The following is a 22494-nucleotide window of genomic DNA, read 5'->3' as shown; positions in this document are numbered from 1 at the left end:
CAAAAATAAGAAAAATTCAATAAATGTTTAGCCAACTGACAGGCATCTGTACAAACATCTTCTAAATTACTATCTTTAGGAAAATATTATAGGAACTATCCATATAATTATATTCAGTAGCCTAAATAATGACTAATTTCTGTTGGGTTTCTGTGTATGCATTTACTCCTGCAGAAACACATTTTAAATGGTCTTTCCATATAAAAATGAAAACCATTAGAGTATCAATTGATTTTTCTTTTTAAATGGAAGCTTGCCTAACTGAAGTCTAGGTTCATGTAGTATAATTCTACTTTGGTACTTATGTCCTTCAGACAAGGAATATTTCTTAGTTTCTTAGTTTTTGAAAAAGAACACTGAGTGCTGATTCAGGTTAATTTTTAGTCACATCTGTAAAAATCAGGTGAACATAGCAGTGTGTAGGAAAAATACAAAATACATTATGAGCTGGAATATCTTTTTTATTGTTATTTGATTTTTGCCATTCTTTTATCTTTATATTCTAGAGTTCTTTGAAAATGAACATGTCCGTGTTGGACAGAAAGGTATGGATCTGTTCTCATCTGTCATAAACCATGAGTAGTTAAAAATACATTTAGTAAATTTTTATCTCAATTATTTATACCTTTCAGAATTTTAACAGTTTAGGCAGACTAGTAAAAGCATAGTCAGCAATACCATGGTCATTTAGACAGAGACAGAAAAGCAAGCCTTTGCAGTCTACCAATAGCTACCAGATATTTCATTAAAAATTAAACAGGAAGCATAGAGACATAACTTTTCAGTGATAACTTGTGCCACTACTAAATTTCATTTTAAAATCAAAATACTCTGCACTCCCTTCTCTGCACATGCAGTTCTCATTAGTGTGGTGGGGTTTACTCCTGTGCCTCAGAGCAGTCTCTGTTATTTGCTACTGCAGAGTTTGTGAAATATTTCAGTACTTAGCCACCATGGAAAATACACTCATTTGTCTCTCTAAACTCCTTTTCCTGAACAAGCTCAGGGGTTTTTTGGGATTAAGAAGTAATCTACAAAGGAATGGGAAACATAAAAAATATAAACATTTATTAACTCAAGTTACAGAAGAAATGTACAAGGAATGTTTGAAATCCATCAATATCAGCTCGTTTCTGTCTCTTGTGATTCCTGCAAAACATTATCACCATATAAGAAAAAAAACAAAGTGGGTGCCATCCCTAAAGTCCTCAATCTCTTTTTTTTTTTTAATTGCAATTTCAAAACAGTGACCTTCCTTACCCATTCTTTTGCAGTCCTACTTGTATCTCTTACCATTTGTTTTATGTTACGAGTGACTCAGTGCACCATCCATCTCTTTTGTTCTTTCCTGCTCTTCCAAATATCTCCCCAGCCAGACTTCCTGAGCCAGTCATTCAAGTCCAGAAAGTAATTCTTGTTCCTTGTCTCCTGGATAGTGCAGCCTGTGTTACAGAGGTTGTCTTAGCTTTACCTATATGTAAAGACAAAAAAATTTGTACACATGTAAGTTAAGAGTTTTAACCCTAAACTGAAATCTTAGTTAATTCAGTGGGAATCCTACTGCATGCTCTGTTGGGTGCTGGTTGTGACTTTTTTTGCTGCTGTTGTATTGCTGCTTTTATATTAGGTCTGGGGAATTTTCTTTATTGTATTTTGTAAAATCCAAGCAACAAACCTACTTTTTAATAATCTGTGTTTCAGTCAGAAACAATAATATAAGCACTTCTGGACACTTGAGATGAATCCCAGTCTTTTCGGAAGAAACCTGTCAGCAGAAGAGTTATTGTTTTATGTTAATCTGATGGAAAAACAAATCTTTTGAGAAAGCAAGTCTTTATCTTCCAGTGTACATAAACCAATAATGAAAGAATGTGACAGTACCCTCAGAGATGGAAAATTCTTGTCCCACACTTATGTGAAGATATTTGTAAAGTTAACACAAAAATGGGGAAGACACAAAAACCTCCCCAGGGTAAATGTTGATCTATTCAAAGTTAGATACCACTCATAGATAAACAGGAGTTTTTGTAGCCAAATATGGTTGCTGGTTCCACTTGGTGCCATCCTACTAACTGCAGCTAGACTTGATACAGTCATATGCTACTTTATGACAGAAGGTAATACAGCCTTCCTTATTATTATCAAGTGCCTTGTTTCCCAGGGAACTGCCTCAAAATTGCACCACAGAAACTAAATCTTTTAGATATTTTGATTAGCTAATGCTTACAGCATGGTAAATCAATTTGTAAAGTTAAAAGTTAAAATACTTCATTCTTTGGTAAATTTTGAATGTCTTAAACTACATCAGTTCATTACTGGCTTTGTTTCTTACAGTTTTAGCAGAGCAAGACAGTGCTGCAGCTCAGCAATATGTTCGTCAGGGAAGTCCAACAGCACTCCGAGCTGATCTTTGGGCCCTCATCCTCAATATTTCTAATCAGCCAGAGGTAAGGAGCACAGTCAGAGTAAGATACGGAGACTTGGTGACAACACAAAAGTACAAGCATGTATCTTCTAGTGATCTTTTTCCAAAATAGAAATACTTTACTGAATTGTCACAGAAACTTGATAAACATTTTATGAGAAATACGCAAATGCCTGTGAAAAACTCTGAGCAGTGGAGAAGTCTTTAAGGCTCTTCCCTATTTTTTTAACAGATGAGCAAGTGGAATATGCTATTCAGTTGACATGATCTTAATGGTTCTCATTAACTATAGATAAAAAAGAAAAGTAAAATATATAAATACACAGAATTCTGAGATTCAGTGCAGTAAACATTGTTCTTAAGGAGGTGATATTCTACAGGATCCAGAGCCTTGAGGAAGAACTGAGTAGACTGTGTGCAGGGAATTATTTGGGACACAGTATCCTCTGATGATACTTAAACAACTTGAGAAAGATTATGATATAAGGCTGAAAAATGATGAAAGGATAACCTCAATAAAACATGCTAAGTAAGGATGGATGAAGTGATGCAGACTGTGAATTCGTCACCTGTTTGAGGATGTTGAAATAAAGAATTGGAAAAAACTAAAATAATAAATCTGCCCTTCCTCCTCACAAAGAACAGAAATTATCAAGTCTGTGAACAAGATATACTGTGCTGGAGAATATCATCTTAACTGGTGATATAAGTGTGGATGAAGATTTTGCTAAACCGAAAGTTTATCTTCCAATGTAACAGCTATTGCAGCCTTTTATCTTATTTGCCAAGACTGTTTTTGGATAGAATGGTACAATATTTGTTGTGGTACAATATTTGTTATCCTGGGCCCTAAGTTACAATTTTATGGACTTTAGTGTATTTATATTTTTAGTACTCAAAGGGATAGGCTTCTAGCAGACAGGCCATAGATCAGGTAGGATTGTACATGGGTTGTTATAGCTGTGTTATAAGCTGAATGTCCACAGTTCTCCTTAAGCATTACGTTTCATAGTGGATCACAGAATTAAGGCTGTAACTACTGCCAGAATGCTAACACCCTGAGACATTCTTCTTGTCTACACTGAATATACAGTTGCATTATTTGCAAAGTTTAGCAAAGCAGTTTTCAGGTTCATGTAGCTGTGTAGTGATCTGCTGCATTTCATATTTTTCATATATTTTATTGGTTTATCTAACACTTTACCTCTTGTGTACTGTTTCTCTGCTGGAGTTGAATTGCATGGTTGCAGAGATTTCTTGCAATATTTTTGATTTGCAGTTTAGGCTCTATTAAATTTATAACTGTATGAATCTGTAATGCATAAGGACTGTGAATTTCCTTTCTTTAATGTAATACATTATGAAGGTTTGGTATGGGCAGCTTTGTGTGTGTTAGCATCCAATATTTTTGTTTGGAAAATTTGATTCAGTAAAGCTCAACCTAATATAAAACCAAGCAAGGGAAGAAACTACCAATCTGGCACTGTCATTGTAGAAATGATGAACTGTGAGCTCTCTATGCAGGATTATTTAGAAATGTGTGAACACATTTCCTGGCAATGAACTGCTTATTAGTCTTCATTTGTAGTGGTACATTTTAGAAAAACAATGTTAAAAGAGTATTTTTAAGGTTGCAAAGTCAAACATCTAAAATTTGAATAGTGTCATAGTTCATATTATCTGTGCAAACAGTGCAGTTTGCTGTGTGTATATATATATATATATTATCTTATGATCTTGAATCATACAATCACAGTGCTTTCCTGTGGGATGTCTGTTTCACTGATTGCACAAAATAGATGGCATACACTTATCCATTTACTATATTTTTCCTTCTTTTTGGTGCATTTCTTTATTTTTTATTCAGTGCATGCTATTCAAGCAGTGCCTGAAAAGTAAAATTGTTCATTATTTTATAGGCTTTTTTTCTTTGATCTTTTTTTTAAGTCAATGGGTTGAAAATCATTCTTAATTCTGAAAACTCCATCATGGAAAAATCAGTAATGTTTTGCTTTACTACAGCTTTTACTGAGTGTAAGTTCCTATGTCTAAAAACTTCATAAATAGGGGAAGTGGTAAGTCCATAAAGGAGCATGTTGCAACTTAATGACTTGCCAGTAGGGTTATTAAGAGTAGAATCAGTAGACAAAGGTACCCACTGCACCATTCAAAGAGCAGAGAAGCCAGCAGCACTGTCATCATCTTTGACTGGAGAAGGATGTACTTTACAAGCAGATTTCACAGGTATTTGGTAAAAGGAGAACAGGTTTTGGGTCCTCTTCCAGGATTTGCCAGAAGGGACTTTATTTAGCTGCTTTGTCCACTATCACTTCATTCAATATATTTAGATTTTTGTTTTGTATTTGTTTGTGCTACTTCTGTTCCAAATTCTACAGCTCTCCTAGTAAATTCTGGGTACTGTTCTTTAGGCTTCATTCAATTCCCACAAATCTTAGACTCCCCAGTGTCAGTTTTTCTTAATATTCCTACTCCTGTGCTTCACTCACCCGTTTCTTATATGACATTTGAGAGGCAAGTATAGCCTAAAAGTGAGTCATGAGCTGCCTACAGTTCAGCACTGAGAGTGCAGCTCCTGTGCTATGGAATTCCTGAAAGGCCACAGGGGGATTGTGGCTGCACAAAGGCTGCTGAGTAAACTAAACCTTAATTTCAAAGAAGGTGAATCACCAGATTCCACTTAAAGTGGGTTTATTGTTTACTGCTGAAAGATACAGAGCAACTGGTGTCATCTGGCTGGGCTTGTGCAAAGCATTTGACACTTGGCATCCTTGTCTCTAAATTGGAGAGACATGGACTTGACAGATGGACCCCTCAGTGGGTAAGGGAGTGGCTGGATGGTTGCACTCAAGGAGTTGTGATTAGTAGCTTGATATCCACGTGAGGATCAGTGACAAGTGGCACTCCCAGGGGTGGGATGGGGACTGGGGCTGTGGAAATTTTGATATGTGGCTTTTTTCAGGTGAAGAGGGCTGGGCACTGCAATCCTGAAATGTACTTTGTTTCAAATTGGATAGATGAGTATGTTTGAAGTTGCAGTATTAACAATGTCTTTATTGTTTTGAGAAAAGCTTATATAAAAATGCAACACATTATATTTTATAGAGATTTAGCAGACAGAGGAAAGGTTGAATCAGAATAAAATAGCAATATTTTGGTTGTATAAATGAAAACATATTAGTCTAAGAGATGTACCACATTTTTGGACTCTCATGAAACTTGGTAATGATTGTCTCGTCTGTAGGAAGAAACACAACCTAAAATACTAAAACAGTACTGGAATCTTTTTTGGAGCCTGAGTGAGACTCTTAAAAGCATTTCTCACTGTATAGATAAGAAAAACTGATCACTGAGCAAAAGGGTTATGTAGCTTGAAAACATATCTGTGACCAGTCTTGTTCATGGAGCAGATGTAAAATATATTTATTAATATAGCATGAGTCACAAGCCTCATGTCTTAGTAAGAGCCAGGGGAAAGATCTACTTGTGGTCAGTTGCCTTTCAAAAAAACTAAAGTGATTCCCAAGCCCTGTTTTCATTTTGCATCACAACAATAACAATTTAACTATAAATAAATCATGAGTAATTAGATAAAATCGTTATTCCTTGAACGGTTAGGGCAGTGTTTTCACTGCAAGTCCCTTTTTAGTAATTTCTAATTTGTTTCCCAATTTTTTTTTTATATGTTCTAGTTCAGGTGGACAACTTGGCCTTCTGGTGTTTTTACTAAATTTATTTAAATGGTAAATTATTGAAATACTGCTTTATTCTGCTAATATTTGCAGTGTAAATTTTATTAATTTTTTAATGTAAATTGTATTAATTTTTCCAGGGTAGAGTTTTGACTTGTGTTTGAAATTTTAGTTAATACTGAAATTCATAACAGGAAGAGCAAACATGTTATTATCTGAGAAATAAAGCTTTTAGTATTCTTCACAAGATTTAAAAGCTGTATTTGTAATTTCATCTTTTAATAAATTTATACTATTTAGAGATTCATATTATATTACTATCAAATATTTGCAGCAACTCACTAATGTGGGAAGATATGACAGAACCTATTAATGGAGATGGGTGTGAAAACAGAGGTCAATAAAACAAAAAAGCTGTAATGATTTTGAGCACTGAAAAGGTTTTAGCTGTAGAGAAACAAAGGTTGGAAGATACAGATCCGTGGCTTGTATTTGTTCCTTCATTCTCATTTTGCTAATTATCTAAAAGGGAGGTGATTTTATAAAAGTCTCACATACTTGCTTCATTTCCTAGGGCTTAAGCTAGAATAAACAGTGGTAGAATGATTCATAACTTGTGCAGTGTTTTTTCTTCAGCCAAATACATGCTTGCGATTTTCCTAGAAGTTTGTGGGGTTTTTTAATTTTTAAAGATTTGCTTTCTCACTTGAATGTAAATTAAAGTTGTGTCTCAGACTGGTGATGTTAATATTTTTATTTTCAGGACATCCTGTATTATGAACAGCTTAAGTCGAATGTGATTCAGCACAATCTTTTAGTGGACAGCCTGATTTACAAGGTAAGTGATTTACTAGACAGTGATTAAGTGATTTATATACTCATCACACCAGTATCTTGGGGTTTTAAGCAAATAAAAAGTTTGGTGGTTTGTTCTTAAGGAGTGTAAGAATAACTACTGTGAATTAATTATTGGAAATTCTCTCCTTGTGCCTGTGTTGGCTCATGTGTAAGACACTAGTCTGAGTTGAGCCATGAAGTCATAAAGAAATGGTAACCTAATTAGAAGGAATAACAGATTTTGTGAGGAAGGAAGGACTGGGGTCCAGGGGCTTCCATTTCAAGTTACAATTCTGAATTGTTTATTTTTAAATTGCATTGTTTATTTTTAAAATATGGAGTATATGCTTAACTACAGCTCTTTCATTATTCAGTTGTGGAACAGTGTCTTCCACCACTGTGTTATGTTTGGCTTCTACAGGAGTCAGAAAAGGTGTCTTTCGGCTTCAAACTGCTGTATTTATTGATTACAGGATGTAAAGCTGACAGCAAGCAATGATGACTACTATTTTGTATTTGAGGATTATTTATATCAGGTATGTAACTAATTTTTTTCTTACAAAACCTAAAAAATATACTCCTGTGGCATTATATAGTTTTTTTATTAAGGACTGTCTTTGTGTTTCACATGTAGGCTAAGTGTAGTAGGACCATAGGATCTCTTTGCTGTATTATGTATACTTTCCCTTCTGAATAACAATTATTCAAAAATAACTGAAAAGTTAATCTTGTTTATTTAAACAGACCAAGCAGGACAAGCTGTTAAAACTCCTGCTCTGAAGGACCTTGCACAGTCTTTTTCCAATGCAGTAAGGCAGAAAATACAAAATCAGACATAAAATCATAGAATTGTTTGGGTTGGAAGAGCCCTTAAAGATCACTGAGTTCCAACTCCCCTGCATGGGCAGGGACACCTCCCACCAGCCCAGGTTGCTCAAAGCCCCATCCAGCCTGGCCTTGAACACTTCCAGGGATGGAGCATCCACAGCTTCTCTGGGCAACCTGTGCCAGTGTCTTACCTTACTCTCACACTAAAGAATTTCTTCCTAAAATCCAATTTAAATCTATCTTCTTTCAGCTTAAAAATGTTCCCTCTTGTCCTGTCACTCCATGCTCTTGTAAGAAGTCCCTCCCCAGCTTTCCTGTAGGCGCCTTTAAGTACTGGAAGGCTGCTATATGGTCTCTCCAGAGCCTTCTTTTCTCTGGTCTGAAAAACCCCAGCTTTTCTCATACAAGAAGGGCTCCAGCCCTCTAATCATCCTCTGGCCTCACTCCAAGAGCATGTCCTTCTGATGTTGGGGGCTCCATGAACTGGACAGAGTACTCCAGGTTGGAGGCACCAGGTGAATCACCTCCCTCGAGCTGCTGGTCATGCTTTCTTATGATGCAGCTCAGGATACAGTTGGCTTTTGGGGCTACAAGTGCACATTGCTGGGTCATGGTGAGGTTTTCATCAACGAACACCCCCAAGTCCTTTTCCTCAGGGCTGTTTTCAATCCATTCTCCCCCCAGCTTGTGTTTGTGCTCAGGATTGTCCCATATCACCAACAAAGATGTTAAACAGCCCCAGTCCCAGTACCTACCCCTGAGGAAAACCACTTGTCAGTGACCTCCATTTGGACTTGATCACAACTCCTTAAGTGCAGCCATCCAGCCACTTCCTTACCCACTGAGTGGTCCATCTGTCAAGTCCATGTCTCTCCAATTTAGAGACAAGGATGCCATGTGGTACAGTGTCAGATGCTTTGCACAAGCCCAGCTAGATGACACCAGTTGCTCCTCCCCTACCCACCAACACTGTAACCCTGCCAGAGCAGGGTGCCAAATTTGTCAGGCATCATTTGTCCTTAGTGAAGCCATGCTGGCTGTCTTCAGTCACCTTTTTATTTTCCATAGGCCTTACTGGTCAGACTGACTGTCCTGTAGTTCCCTGGGTCTTCCTTTTTTCCCTTTTTTAAAAGTGAAATGTATGTTTCCCCTTTTCCAGCAAGTCCTTATTCATCCCTTCCAGCTTTGCAATAATAAAATTATTAAGAGCTGCGGCATACAGAGAAATTAATTATTAACAGCTGCAGCACACAGAGAAGTTAAAACTTAAAAAGCATATTCAGGTTGTAATTTTAAAATAAAATAAAATAAAAATTTGCTTTCCAGTTACCTACTGCAATAAGAGTAAAATGTATTGACATATTTTTAAATTGAAAACATTGATTCTGAAAAAAGTATCGATACCTGTAGCTGCTTTTAGGATTGCTCCATTCCAAAGCTGCTTTAAGTAATGGGGAACCCAGCTAATTTATAAAGAATTCTGTTTGTTGCTGCCTGTCAAACATCCTTAAATAGAAGATTACATTTATGAACTTGCTAATGTGTAGTTGACTGCAATATCAATATAAATGTCATGTATCAAAATTAACTTTTTCCACAGTGCTTTCAGTTCTATTAGTCACATCAGTTAGGTTGGAGCTGCTTAATTTTTTGTTTTAAACCTACGTGAAACTAAATTATTTCTTCTCTGATGGCATTGTGTAACACTGCTAGTAATTCAACTGAGCAAAAAACTGTCCATAATGCTGTTTAGTCCATATTGGTATGAAAATGTGTTACTGTTTAAGCATACTATTATATTATGTCTACATACAGTATTTTGGAATAATAAACATTTAAACATTAATACTTATAACCCCATGAAAACAGACTTTTTACTGTAAAATAGTTCCAGTATATAGATCTGTATCCAAATTTGTTTCTGTATTAAAATCTGAAAAGTGACTACACAATAGCAACTCAAATAATGATCTTTATTCACTAAAATATTTACATGTAGGTGTTGTTCTTGAATTAATGGTCAAATATGATCTTCTTTATTGTCACATGATCTCTTTATCGTTGGATGTGAAAATCTTATTTCCTCTTCATTCGTCATATAGATTACCAAAGTATATTAATTAGTAACTAACAGTTCCTTTGGGCACAGAATTGTAATCTAAGGAGTATGAACTAGTATACATAATCTTTGTTTTAAGACCTTCAGAAAACAATGCTGTTTATCATTCTCAGTGTGAAGTACAGTTGAATGTTTTATGTTTTTATATATTTTTGTTAATGGAAAGAAATATTGCAGAATTAAAATCATAAAAAGGATCCTCAAAATTCCTCAAAATCATAAAACTCAACTATCCTCAACTATCCTTAGTAATTTGAAAGAGAGCCACTAAAAATGTTTGAAAAATTAAGTTTTACTGTAAGGCAAAGACACAGAATATCTCAAACTTTTAAGTACTAATTGCACTGGTTTTGTTTGGTACGTAGTGGTATTCTTCAGACTCTTCTGGAAGAAATCTATCCATTTTCCTTGATAATTTTATCTTCCAACCTAATTTTTAAATGCTTCACTGGCAAATGATTTCTTTCAGTTTTTTATAAATATCCTATAGTTTTTACAAATACCCTATAACCAAACATTTCTCTACTTTAAAAAAACATTTGTGCCATTGCTTTATTTAGGATCATGATTTTTGTGAATGAGAAAAATAATACATAAATTATTAAATATTAGAATTCATTATTTCAGGCCAAAGGTTTAATTAGAATACTGCATAATGAATATATGCAAAGAACCATACCCAGCAGTTTTTAGGTATAGTCGTGACCTACATTTGATACCTTACAAAGATGCATAGTTTTAATTTAAAGACTTCCAGATACCAGTACTGGACACTCTATTCCTAAAAGAGGGGGCCTCAAATTATGGTTACATTCTTTCCCCTATGAGAGAACATAATTTATGTCCTTTTTAGATTAGTTTCTTTTGCTTTCACCTCAGTTAACATATACAGAGAATTATGTTTGCCTGTGTATTATTATTGTCAGCTATATTTTGGCAGCTATGAAAAAGATTGTGCACCACTCAAAAATAATATTTAGCTTAAACTGTTTGAGATAAAGAAGCTGTTTTTTCCAAAGGTGTATCTGAGAAGTAGTTTTGAAATCAAAAAGAGGAAAAGTCTCAAAATATGAGCAGCTTTCCATGAAAAATAAAAAGAAACAATGATGTTCAGGTGTTCCAGTGCTTTGGTTTTTATATTTACTTTTGAGAAATGCTGGTATCTTAAAATGTTTGCAATAATTGGTTGAAGGGAAAATCTATTCATTTTTGTTCACAACAAATCATGTAGTGAAACACCATCAAAGACATTTCCACCTTTTACACTCTGGCTACAGTTTAAACAACAAACTCTGGCTTTAAAACCTACAGGAGAGGGTTTAATGTATATAAAAAGTTATCAGCTACTTGAAGTCTGTCTTACTTCTACCCTCTTGTGTACAGTTCCTGATAGTGCAGTCTTTCATTGCAGGAAAACATGGAAATTTTCAAGTGTAGTTCTCATTATTCCATTTTTTACACTTGCATGCAGGATGAGATTCTTTGCTGTTCAATTTTTATAGGAATTATTTTAGTATTTTAATTATATACCCAGTTGCTGCAAATGCTAAATACTTCATTTATGTAAACAATAAAAAACACAAATACATTCAACAAAATACAGTGCACGTTTCAGAACTCAGGGATATGAGGTGAACATTGAAATCTGTGCTTTTTGAAAAAACTGAATGCCATGCAAGCATTCTGCAATATTCCTGGGAATTAAAGTGAATGTAAGTATCATAACTGCAGACAAGTGAAAATATAAATTAATCGTTCACTTATACACTTACTAAGACTTTCCCAGGTCATAGGAATTGAATAAAAAAATAATCTCTGGAAGTCCAAGTAGCCAGTTGCATGGACAGTTACTAACCATGTGGCAGAAGGAGGTAAACCCATGCTGAGAGAAGAGGATGAGGGTTGGAGAAGGGGCATATTTTACTGAAAACAAATGAATGTGAAGGTAATATCATAGCAAGTTCAAAGTGAGCCTGGAAATTTGAACAGGAAAGCAGATAAGTTGGTCAAGAGCTTTTAACGATATTGGCTCTCTTCAAAAGCATCTAATATTAAGGCAAGTCCTTAAATCTGTTTGCTTTTTTTTTTTTTTTAATCCAGTAAATCAGCTGATTTTGTTATGCTGTTCTTACAGGTATTGCTGTGTTTTTCCCGGGATACATCTGTATTGGAGCACTTCACTTACAGTAGTGCCACCCCACCCAAATCATACATACGAGGTAAAAGGAGTTGTTTTTCAAAATAATGGATAGATTTTTGTTGACTGCTGCAGTAATACAGGATGTGAATTTGCTTTATGTTCTTTACACCTAGGGGACAACATTTAAAAGAATGTTAATAAAAATTTTGTATCTCCAATTGGCATCTGCACGGATTCTGATAGTTTAGCAGCTGATTGCATGAAGACCAGATTGTAATGTTGTTCTTTTACTGTAGTTTTCAATGTATAATTCTCCAGTATTTTACCAAAATAAATTTAGCATACAATTATAACAATATGGCAAAATCTTGACACCTTGGAATTTAATTCAGTCAATTCATGCTACAGGAAAATACCTAAATCCAGATTCCTTGAAGCTGATGAAAGTTCCCTGTGCTAAATGTGTCTGTCTAGAGTGCACAAAACACATGGAGATCTAAAGGATCTCTGAATATTTAATACATTTTCGTATAAATAGTTAAATTTGCTGTTTGTCTTGTCTTGTTATAAAGCTAAATTAATAACAAGTTTTAATTAGTTGTAATTGTGCTTAAAAACATATTTCTAAATAGTTAATTTTTCAATGGTGGATTTTAAATTATTTGTTTCTATAGTTAAAATACAATTGACAAATGTCACGTGTTCATTTTGCAGGGAACAGGAAAAGCTATATGGTCAGTCTGTACTGTCAGTGATTGACTTAATTGATCTTTTGTATCCAGTAGGCTACTTGAATAGTTTTTTGTTATATCAAAACTATACCATCCATCTTCCTCTCTGTTGCAGGCTTAATGAAGCCTTGATTTATAGATTTTTAAAAATCTGTTCTTAAATCTTTCAAAATACCTTTGCTCCTAAGTCTGTCTGCCACAGCATGGCAGATCCATCCCCTTAACCTTATCCCCTCAAAGAGCTTCACTGTCTTCAAGATCTGCAGCAAGCACCTTTAGAGTTCCTAAAACACACCCAAATAAAATCTCTGCGGAATTGCACTGCTGAAATCTTCCTCTTCTTTTTTGCTGTTTGTCCTCCCTTTACTGATGCTGCATTTTAGTTTTATCTCTGACACCATACTTGTCCTGTTGCATTGCTTGCTTAGTTTAGACAGGATCAAATAACCAATGCCATAATTAGTTATGATTTTTATAATTTTAACTTATAGCCTACAATTCAGATTTAAATCTTTACATCTTTCAACAGTTTAATCATATTTTAATTGTGGTTTGATGATTCACAGGAAAACTTGGAATGGAAGAATATGCTGTTTTCTATCCCCCAAATGGTAAGAATAATACTGTTGCCTCCTCTAGTGGTAGATTGGAAAGATACAGGATTTTTTTCTCAAACTCATTATAACCCCTTTTTCTATTACAAAATATGTTTCACTGTTATTCACTGTTGTTTCACTGTTATTCTGCAAAAATTCATTAATTTAAAGGAGTAAGCTGGACTGAAGCTACTCTGAAACCACATTCACCCTGGTTTTAGTAGTCACATTATGGAATTTGTCTCTGTGCGTGAGAAGGAGAAGGAAAACAACTTCTGGTGCAGCAGCTTGTATTCCTGTCTTGTACCACCTCATGGGGGGTCTGAATGATACATGCTCAAACTATCTGATCCCCAGCTTTTTAGGGCTCAACAAACCACACCTTTTATCTGTATGATTTTAGATCAGTCATTGCTGTTGTTGTTACTTCAGTTATTAACATTTTTTTCAGCTTTTATTTTGACCATTTCAGTGTGACTATTGAATCCTTTCCCTGCTTTTGCATTGCTCTTGTGTTTTAAGTTCAAGCTCTCTGCTCTTGTTTTCAAGCCCTTACATCACCAATCTTAAAGCTGTGTGTCTGACCTTGTCTTTTTTGTATTGTGTTCCAGTGGTGTCAGTTTTAACACATCCTGTGGCTTCCCTGTCTCCCATTTTTGCTTCTGCAATTCTTTGCAGCTTTGTAGCCAGGAAACACTGTCCTGTGACCTTTTGCCAAAGCAGCTCCCTCTTACTGATTCTATATAAAAAATAATGAATGGGAGTTATGATCAGGACAACTGTCATGATACAACTGCCAAGTCCTTCAAGTGTTTTATCTGAGTACTACATGAATTGCTGGAGGTCTTGGCCTCCTTTTTTTCCTACTCCTTCCATGTCAGTGCATGACATTTATGGGTGGTAATTTATCTGAAATTAGCCTATGATTTCAGCAAAGCTTACATGTAATAACTTCATTGAAATGGGGCTTTACTTGGCTTTCTAGCAGCTATAGTATGTGTTTAAGCACATAACTTGTTTGTACTGAAGTGATACCATTCCTGTACTGAAGTATTTGCAAGATTGAGATCCAGGACTGCAGGGTTCATAACAGGGAAATATTTTATTCCTGTTCTAAGCAGAATACAATTTAGAAACTTGGACATGTTTTTACATGGATAAAAAGAAAATGAAAGAATAACCAAAAAAGGAATATTTTTGTTTTGTAGGTGTAATTCCTTTTCATGGCTTTTCTATGTATGGTAAGTGTGATTTTCATAAACTCTTAAAACCTTGGGACTGGTTTTTATCAGATTGCAATTTACAGCTGTATGAGCTTATCTGCAACTTTTAAATGAGTGTATTCCATTTCTTTGTGTATACTGTTGTACTTAATTTTCAAAACCCTAGTCTGTTTTTATTTATTTTTATTACAGCTCACTACTGTGTGGGGGTTTCTGCTCAGATCTAATAGCTGAGCTATACATCTTAATGTATATGAATGGAGGGATGAAGTTTGTTGACAGAGTTCTCTTCTGTTTTACTTCTGGCTAGGCCAAGCATGGTTTTTTAAAACCATGAATTATGTGAAAGGCCTTTTGCTACATCCATTTGCTTAAACCAGGTGTTAAAGGAGCATTAAGTAATATCCTATTATGCGTGAAGAACAGTCACTACTGCACAGAGGAATGCTGAAATATCAACAAGATTTCTAGGAAGTGAGCAGAAAAATCTCCTCAGTTCTCAGACGTAAGGAAGCAGCTAGTGCAGATGCTTCAACAACGTGAGACTATTTGTTACAGCTTTCCAGCTTTTTCCTTTTATTTATCAAAGGTTTTTGTGGCATCACGGGTCAAGAGTATTTTAAGGTTATATTTAAAATGCCATGTTTTCCTTATGATAAGTTTAACGATCACACAGTCAGTAAAATCAGGCTATTTAAATATGAAATGCAAATTTGAACCTGGGTAGGGAATTCAGGTGTTTGAAGTAATGGACAGCTTAGTTACAAACCCTTCCTTAGGTACTCTCCAGGAGGCTTTCACTTTTTCCATATCAAACAGTTTGCAAAATGTTTGGCTTTGACTCTGCCCTTGATAGCAGCATCTCTCAAACTGAGTGTGAGCTTCTTCCCCCTCCTGTCCTGTCTTTGCAAGGTCTGAGCATCTGCTTCTTGTGAGAAGGTGATGTAGGAAGGGTGTAGAAGCCCAGCTCTGTAACTCTCACCTGGGGAAGCAGTAGCTGGGCTCAACCAGAGCGTTCTGGCTGTGTATTCCGTGTGTATTCCCTGCTGTGCTGCCCCTCCAGGAACTATCTGGGGCCTCATGTAAATCCCCTCCACTTTTGTATGTTTGCCTGCCTGCCCTCACAGTGTGCCAGCTGGTGGCCTCAGTTGCCCTCATGGCCTTTACCTACAGGTGCTTGTGGCCCAGACTGCCATCTGCAGTCATTAAAAACATACATGCTATTAACTCTGCTTTTCTTACCTCTATGTAAATGCACATTTCTGAGAATATCAGCACATTAGCATGTGCTTCTCATACAGATTGTCTATTAAGCCACCTTCTCTGATATGTATACATAGGAAAATTAATTTATGCATACATACATCTAGATATATACAAATAAATGTATCTATAACAATATGTGTACATATACATGCAGATAAACATACCCATATTCCTATCTTTGTGTAAATAAATCTGGAAGGGAAGGTGAATGTAGAAAAAGAGACTTATGAATGTGTTTTAAATATAAGCTGTTATCAGTGATGAATGCACCTTTAAAATGAAGCAGTACACGTGGTGACAGATTAAAAGGCTGTTTACACAAATGTTTGTGGAACAACAGTCTGTGAAACATGCATTGCATGAGTGGAGTAGAAATCAGGGGGAAAAAGTTTGAGAACAGCTGTGTTGCAAATGTAGCCAACTCTTATTTTCAGTCAAAAGACCTCTAAACACTGAACTACCAAATGTCCTGGATTTCAGATCTTGAAAGAAATAAACAGGTCTCTAACAATCAGTCATACTGTGATGTTATTGTTACAACCAAAAGCTATTTCCATAATATTTTGGTTATATTTTGTTCTATTTCTTATGCTTAGGAAGCCAGCATCAAAGTAAGCAGGCTCTAATTAGTTTAGAATTTTGAAATATATAGAACTAATATATAGAACTATTAACTGTAATGTCTTGTGTTCCCTTTCTTTTTACATAAAATTAGAGACTTGATTATTAAATAGCTCTTTCTAAATAATTGGCTTGGTATTGTTTTCGTAAAGTGTACTACTATGAATTACTTGTTTTTCCTCCATATTTCATGCACTTAATCATTGAACTTTTTTAAGAGTTTACAGTGTTGAGTCAATTATAATTCTTTTATCCTTTCAGTTGCTCCACTTTGTTTTCTGTACCATGAACCTTCCAAATTGTATCAGATATTCCGTGAGATGTATGTCCGTTTTTTCTTCAGACTCCATTCCATCTCTTCTCATCCCTCTGTAAGTTCATTAGGAATTATAACCCACTCACTTGATTCTCTGCTTACTATGGAACAATAATATACAGTGGCATGATTTTCTGTGTGGTTGAAATACATAAATATATATGTGCTTTCAGGCAAGCTTGGAAAGAATATTAGGTAACTCCAATTTGGATATTTTTGTTTTCTCCATCAATGTTACTCTTAGCTATAGAATGCCATGTACTTCAAGACAGTACAGATCTCATTTTATGAGAGGTTTTTTTTTACTGAGACTTAAGTATTTTATGTAATAGATTTACCAGTTTAAGGAGTCACAAAAATGCACATTTGCTTGCATTTTAATAGACAGCATTTAAGCACATACACTTTAGTGTTTTCTGGAGTATAAGAACTAAATTATATATACAGATACTGTTTCAGTGACATCAAGACAATGTCTGTCTCTTTGATTTGAGGATCTTTGTTTGAGAGAATGTGCATTTTAGCACTACTAGATTAATTTTAAAAATTTGGTTCTGTATATGATCAGTGCTGTATTTCTTGAATGTGAGGCAGGTGCAGGAATTTGCTTGTCTTCTTTTTTTGAAGAACAAAACAGTGATTTTTTTATTCTCCTTCACAAAGTGAAGTGACTTTTTAAAACACTTCCTGGTTAAAAGAAAATCCTTTTCTTCATACACCATTTCAAGGCTGGGCATTGTGCTTTCAGTCACTAATAGCAGTGAAACCGGTCAGACAGGAATCTATTCATTTTGCTGGTAATTTTTAAAAGAAATTGAAAAACACATTTACATTTAACTTTTTGTAACTATCCCCATTGTTGTTTGTTTCTAAATATCAGAGATGTAGTATTTCTCACATACTCTCTTTTTTAGTGTGTGTATATAGTGTAACTGAGTTCTGTTTCATCAAAGTGGAAATATTTAAAGAATGTCATGTTATAATAGCCTGCTAAGTACTTAGACCTTGACATACCAATACCATAAGTAACTTACAGAGACTTATCAAAACATAATATGTTGCTAAAACATGGATATAATTATAGGAGGAAGACTTTGGGGACTGAAGACATTAGGGTTGCTTGTGTCCTGCTTAAGTGAGCTATATATTATCTCATTAATTGTATTTTATTGCCTGAATTAAAAATTCATGCATACCTACATGCTGATGCTATTTTGCCAGGTTTGACAATCTGAGTGTTAGCATTCAGGATATGATCTTGTTTCTTTAGGGCATTGTGTCATTGTGTTTGCTGTTTGAGACTCTTCTACAAACCCACCTGCCCCAGCTCTTTTATCACCTTCGAGAAATTGGGGCGCAGCCGTGAGTACTTCTTCCTGGCTTTCAACAAATGTTGCAGTTTTGTTTCTCTGAAAATGCTGTTCTGTGGTATTTTAATTTAAAAGCTATGGGGAATTACTCAGAGGTGCAATCATCCATGTGCCATTTTTCCTTGAAAGTCAATTGAGAGTCCTTTGCCTAACCTGTGTATGTGTACTTTGTGCATCTTCTATGAAAGAGAGGAGAATTGCTCAATGACAAATGCTGCATTATTCAGCTAAGTTTGAGTTATTCATGTCAGATCTGATGGAACTAAGTGTTTTATTTCCTAGGGGGCAGAAGACACAGATATATGTTGGTTACAACGGAATTTGCAAGAAGCTGCAATCTTATTGTGTACTCAGGGCACTAAGTGCAACAGAGCCTGAAAATCATAGTGTTATAATTGGAATCCATCATAATAGCCCTAATAGCAGAAAGAATGAAACATTGAGGGAGATAATAGCTGAGGATCACTCTAATGTGATTGTTTGGCCAGAATATTTTAATATGAATACTTTGTCAAATTAAATGTTAAATTGTTTTCTAATGGCTATTGTAAAGAAAAATAGTATTAGTGCAGCAAGAGAAAATGGCTATTTTTCCTGGAAGAGTAATGCAGAATAGTAATGAAATATTTTCAGTTTATAGAGGGTCTGTCTGATCATTATAGAAGACAGAAATATAATAACTGTTTTTTATCACTTGTTTGCAGGCTACGGATTTCATTTAAATGGATGGTGCGAGCATTTTCTGGTTATTTAGCCACAGATCAGCTCTTGCTTTTGTGGGACAGAATCCTGGGATACAACTCTCTGGAAATTCTTGCTGGTAATAGAATTATTTTTACAAAATGTTTTAAGTCCACATGAATGTAAGGCAAATACCTGTTACCTTCAGGGTTTTTTTTTTGACAAGAAGGAAAGAGTATTCTTTAAACGTTGAAAGCTGATTACTTATATGTCAGAGAATATAATTTTTAGAAGATTAGAATTGCATAAATACTGCATCTCTAACAAAAATATGCAAAGTATTTTTTTATGATAGCATTCAAAAAATGCTAAGTGCTCTGAACAGAACATAGGATGTTCTCCCAGCTTCAATGGCAACAATATATGAGTTAGATGTTACTCATAGCAAGTACTTTAATACTTACAGCAACTGAGAATTCCCCTGATTTTGCTGTGTTTCTTCTTTCAAAGTCCCATCTTTTAGGAAAACTTGAGAGTTTTGTATTCCTTTTTTTATAAAGAAAATTCTCTGATAAGATTTATGCAAATTTTAAGATGGGAGTTTTTAAGAAGACATGTATCTTCAGTTGGGTCACCTTTTAAATACAAAGTAGGTGAGTAGAAGAGAAAAAGGGTTTTGTTCCATTTGTATGGGTGAGTCAGCTATCTAGAGATATGTAATTACAAGATAGTACAAATAAACATTTTTTTAATGCTGTATTATATTCACAACTGAAATAACTGTTAACTTTCAGTTAAAAGTTAATCATCATAAACTCAAGCTTTCCCTGACTTTTCTGAAAGAATGGTGATTTCTTAACCTCAGTTCTAAAGAACGGCCAAAGAATCTCAAACACAGCCATCCATTGCACATTATCCTTCAGAACTGTAATAATTACTCTAAGGGAGTGAGAGTTGGTATTTTACATCAAGATTTATTCTAACCACTAATTAACAGGTCAGCAACTTAAATATTGGGCATTCTCTTTCAGTCCTGGCAGCTGCTGTGTTTGCTTTCCGAGCGGTCAACCTGATGGAGGTGACATCACTGGCTGCAGCTGAAGTAAGGATAAGTTTCAGTTAGAGGAGATTGAAATAGTTTCTGATGCTTTGCCAACAAGAGTAACTTAAGCTTCACATGGCACGTGGTACACAGTGCAAATCTTTCAGCCTAAATTCTTGCCTTAGATAAAAAACTACAGAAATTGTGATCATGCAGTACATAATACTGCCTTTTCTGAAGTAAAAAGAGACAGAAGAGTGTATTTGCTGCAAAACTGCAATGTTATCAAATTGGTTTTTACTATCAGATTTTTTTTCCTATATTAATACATTCTCTGTGTTTGAGGGATATATTATTTTCAAAATATTGTGGATGCTTGTACCTTTTCTCTCTGCCTATTAATGTAGTTGCTTCTGTGCTTTTTGATATTACAAAAAGTTTTACAATATTATTTTTGTCAATATTGAATCTGAAGTTTCACTGAGTACTATCATTTTCCTGATGATAAATGAAGAAAAATTTAATCAATTATTATTATTATCGTTTATCTCTAGTAATTTGTTAAAATATTTTTCCCTATCAGCTTGGGATGACTTTTTTTTTTCTAACATACTATCATGAAAACACATTGACTGTTTGAGTCATTACCTTGGACTTACTTCACAAGTACTAGCCAAGCCACAGGATAAGGATTCTTAATTCCCAATTATTTTTAGAAGCAAGTTGAAATATTAGACCCCTTATTCACCCATGATGCCATGGATATTTGAAGTAAGGCTAAAGGCTAAAGTGAAGTTACTTGGTTTATGTACATAACCATGCTTTTTCTTTGGAATGGTCGAATGAAAAATAATCCAATAGGGCACTACCATAAACCAGCATGATTTGTTTTCTAGCTAGGTCTGAATCTAATTATTCTAAGCATTGTAGTCAGCATTTGATTCTTTTTCTGACTTTTTGACTTGCTTTAAAGAAATTTGATTCAAATGTCAAGTTTAACAAGTCTGTTTGGTTTTCATCCTAGGCTGTGCTTGCTGACCTTTCAACCCTGAAAGTTATGCCTCTTCTTCAAATCTTCTTGTTTGCTACTGTCACTTGATATGTTTCAGAAATACTGGTTCCAGAATTCCAGTCTTTTTTGAGAGGCTAATCATCAACTATGCAATGTCTGCATAAAAACAAAAACAAACCATATGTATAATATTAATTTAGAAATCATGACCTTAAGATTTTCTAAATGAAAACAATAACTTTGCACACACGCGTGTGCAGTGCATGCTACTGAATTTCCTTGGAACGGCAATAGTTACTACTTGTACATTGAGAATAACTACTTCTGCAAATAAACAATATGAATCAGTGTCTGAAATGCATGTAATATTAAATAAAGTAAATGTAATTCATGATCTGTGTGTTGTGATGTTGATGCTGGAGTTGTACAAACACTCTTAGTATGAAATCACTTTTTCAAACTCGCAGCTTAGAGGACATCAGCTCGAATACCGTCAACTGAGAAAATTAAGATACTTTAACTTGCAAGAATCTTTTCTCATTTTCTGAGAATAAGATAGGATCATACACCACTTCTTCTCTGCCTCTTATTTATTCTCTTCATGGAATTTTTCTCCATGTTCTTCCTCACATTAACCGCTTCCGGTTGTTGTTGTTCTATAGGAGATGTCGTCATGCGTTCCCCATTCATCTTCACTTAGGTACACAGTGATCTCAGGTGTCTTCTGAACTGCTACCCAGAGTCCCATCAAAGGCTCCATGTCATCAAATACCTTCCTCTCCAGAGAAGGCTTGAGCATAGCTTCCTGCAGAACTTGTTGGAGCCAGTCATTGCACGAGCCAAAATATTCCCCTAAGAACGATGCCAAGAGTCCTTTCACTGTTCCCTGCACCCTCCTTGGGAGAGCAGTGTTATGTTATTCCTTTGCCAGTTTTTCAGCCTCTCTGATTCAACAGCTCAGGCTTCAGAATCCCAACTCGTATCGATGTGTGACAGATTGTCACTACCCTGCCAGGCTGCCTCATCATCTGTAGTGCTCCTACCATTTATTGAGGTCTTCCAGCTTTTTCCGCTGATTTATTTAATACCAAAGTCTGAATCAATAATCTGATTTGGTTAAGCATGTCTAAATACCTGAAAAAGGATCAAAGTCAAAAGAACATAATGGGTAATATAGCTACTGTGTTTGTGGGGGACTTTTGTAGCTCTGCCTAATTTGCATAAGTGTGGTTGTCATCATTTGTCATACATATTGAATAGGTGACAGTGAAACATAAATCCTTCATAGTTCGCTCAAAAGTTGTCTGAAAAGTGATCTAAGCTGTAGACTTGGAGAGGATTATGAGCTTTATGTCTGTGATTCTTGTCTCTGTCAGGATAATGTAGTAAGAAACTTACTCAACTTTTATAGTTTGTAAATTTACAGGCTAAAAAATGTTGTGGACTCAGTAGAATTTCTTTTTATATGAAGACCCAAATTGCTTGACTGATAAGGGGTATAGAATGGGAATATTTGGGTAAATTTTCTTCTGGATAACAAAGAAAATTGATCTTTCCTTCAATATTTTCAATACATC

The 22494-nt window shown here is 35.1% G+C and overlaps 1 protein-coding gene across 1 annotated transcript in view; it reads left to right on the top strand.

Moving 5' to 3' along the window:
- TBC1D19 (TBC1 domain family member 19) overlaps positions 1–21308 on the top strand; it is a 44113-nt gene extending 22805 nt beyond the window's left edge. The window contains exons 10-21 of the mRNA XM_071743789.1: positions 507–545; positions 2335–2447; positions 6899–6973; positions 7446–7508; positions 12054–12138; positions 13357–13401; positions 14595–14627; positions 16758–16867; positions 18083–18174; positions 18887–19002; positions 19895–19965; positions 20930–21308. Coding sequence (XP_071599890.1) covers positions 507–545; positions 2335–2447; positions 6899–6973; positions 7446–7508; positions 12054–12138; positions 13357–13401; positions 14595–14627; positions 16758–16867; positions 18083–18174; positions 18887–19002; positions 19895–19965; positions 20930–21004 — 917 coding nt within the window. The 3' untranslated portion in view covers positions 21005–21308. The remainder of the gene's footprint in view (positions 1–506; positions 546–2334; positions 2448–6898; positions 6974–7445; positions 7509–12053; positions 12139–13356; positions 13402–14594; positions 14628–16757; positions 16868–18082; positions 18175–18886; positions 19003–19894; positions 19966–20929) is intronic.
- Positions 21309–22494: the final 1186 nt, after the last annotated feature.

This window comes from Heliangelus exortis, chromosome 4, assembly GCF_036169615.1.
Source record: "Heliangelus exortis chromosome 4, bHelExo1.hap1, whole genome shotgun sequence".
Classification (NCBI taxonomy): Eukaryota; Metazoa; Chordata; class Aves; order Apodiformes; family Trochilidae; genus Heliangelus; species Heliangelus exortis.
The sequence above is the reverse complement of the archived record's forward strand: the minus strand, read 5'-3'. Positions and strand labels throughout refer to the sequence as shown.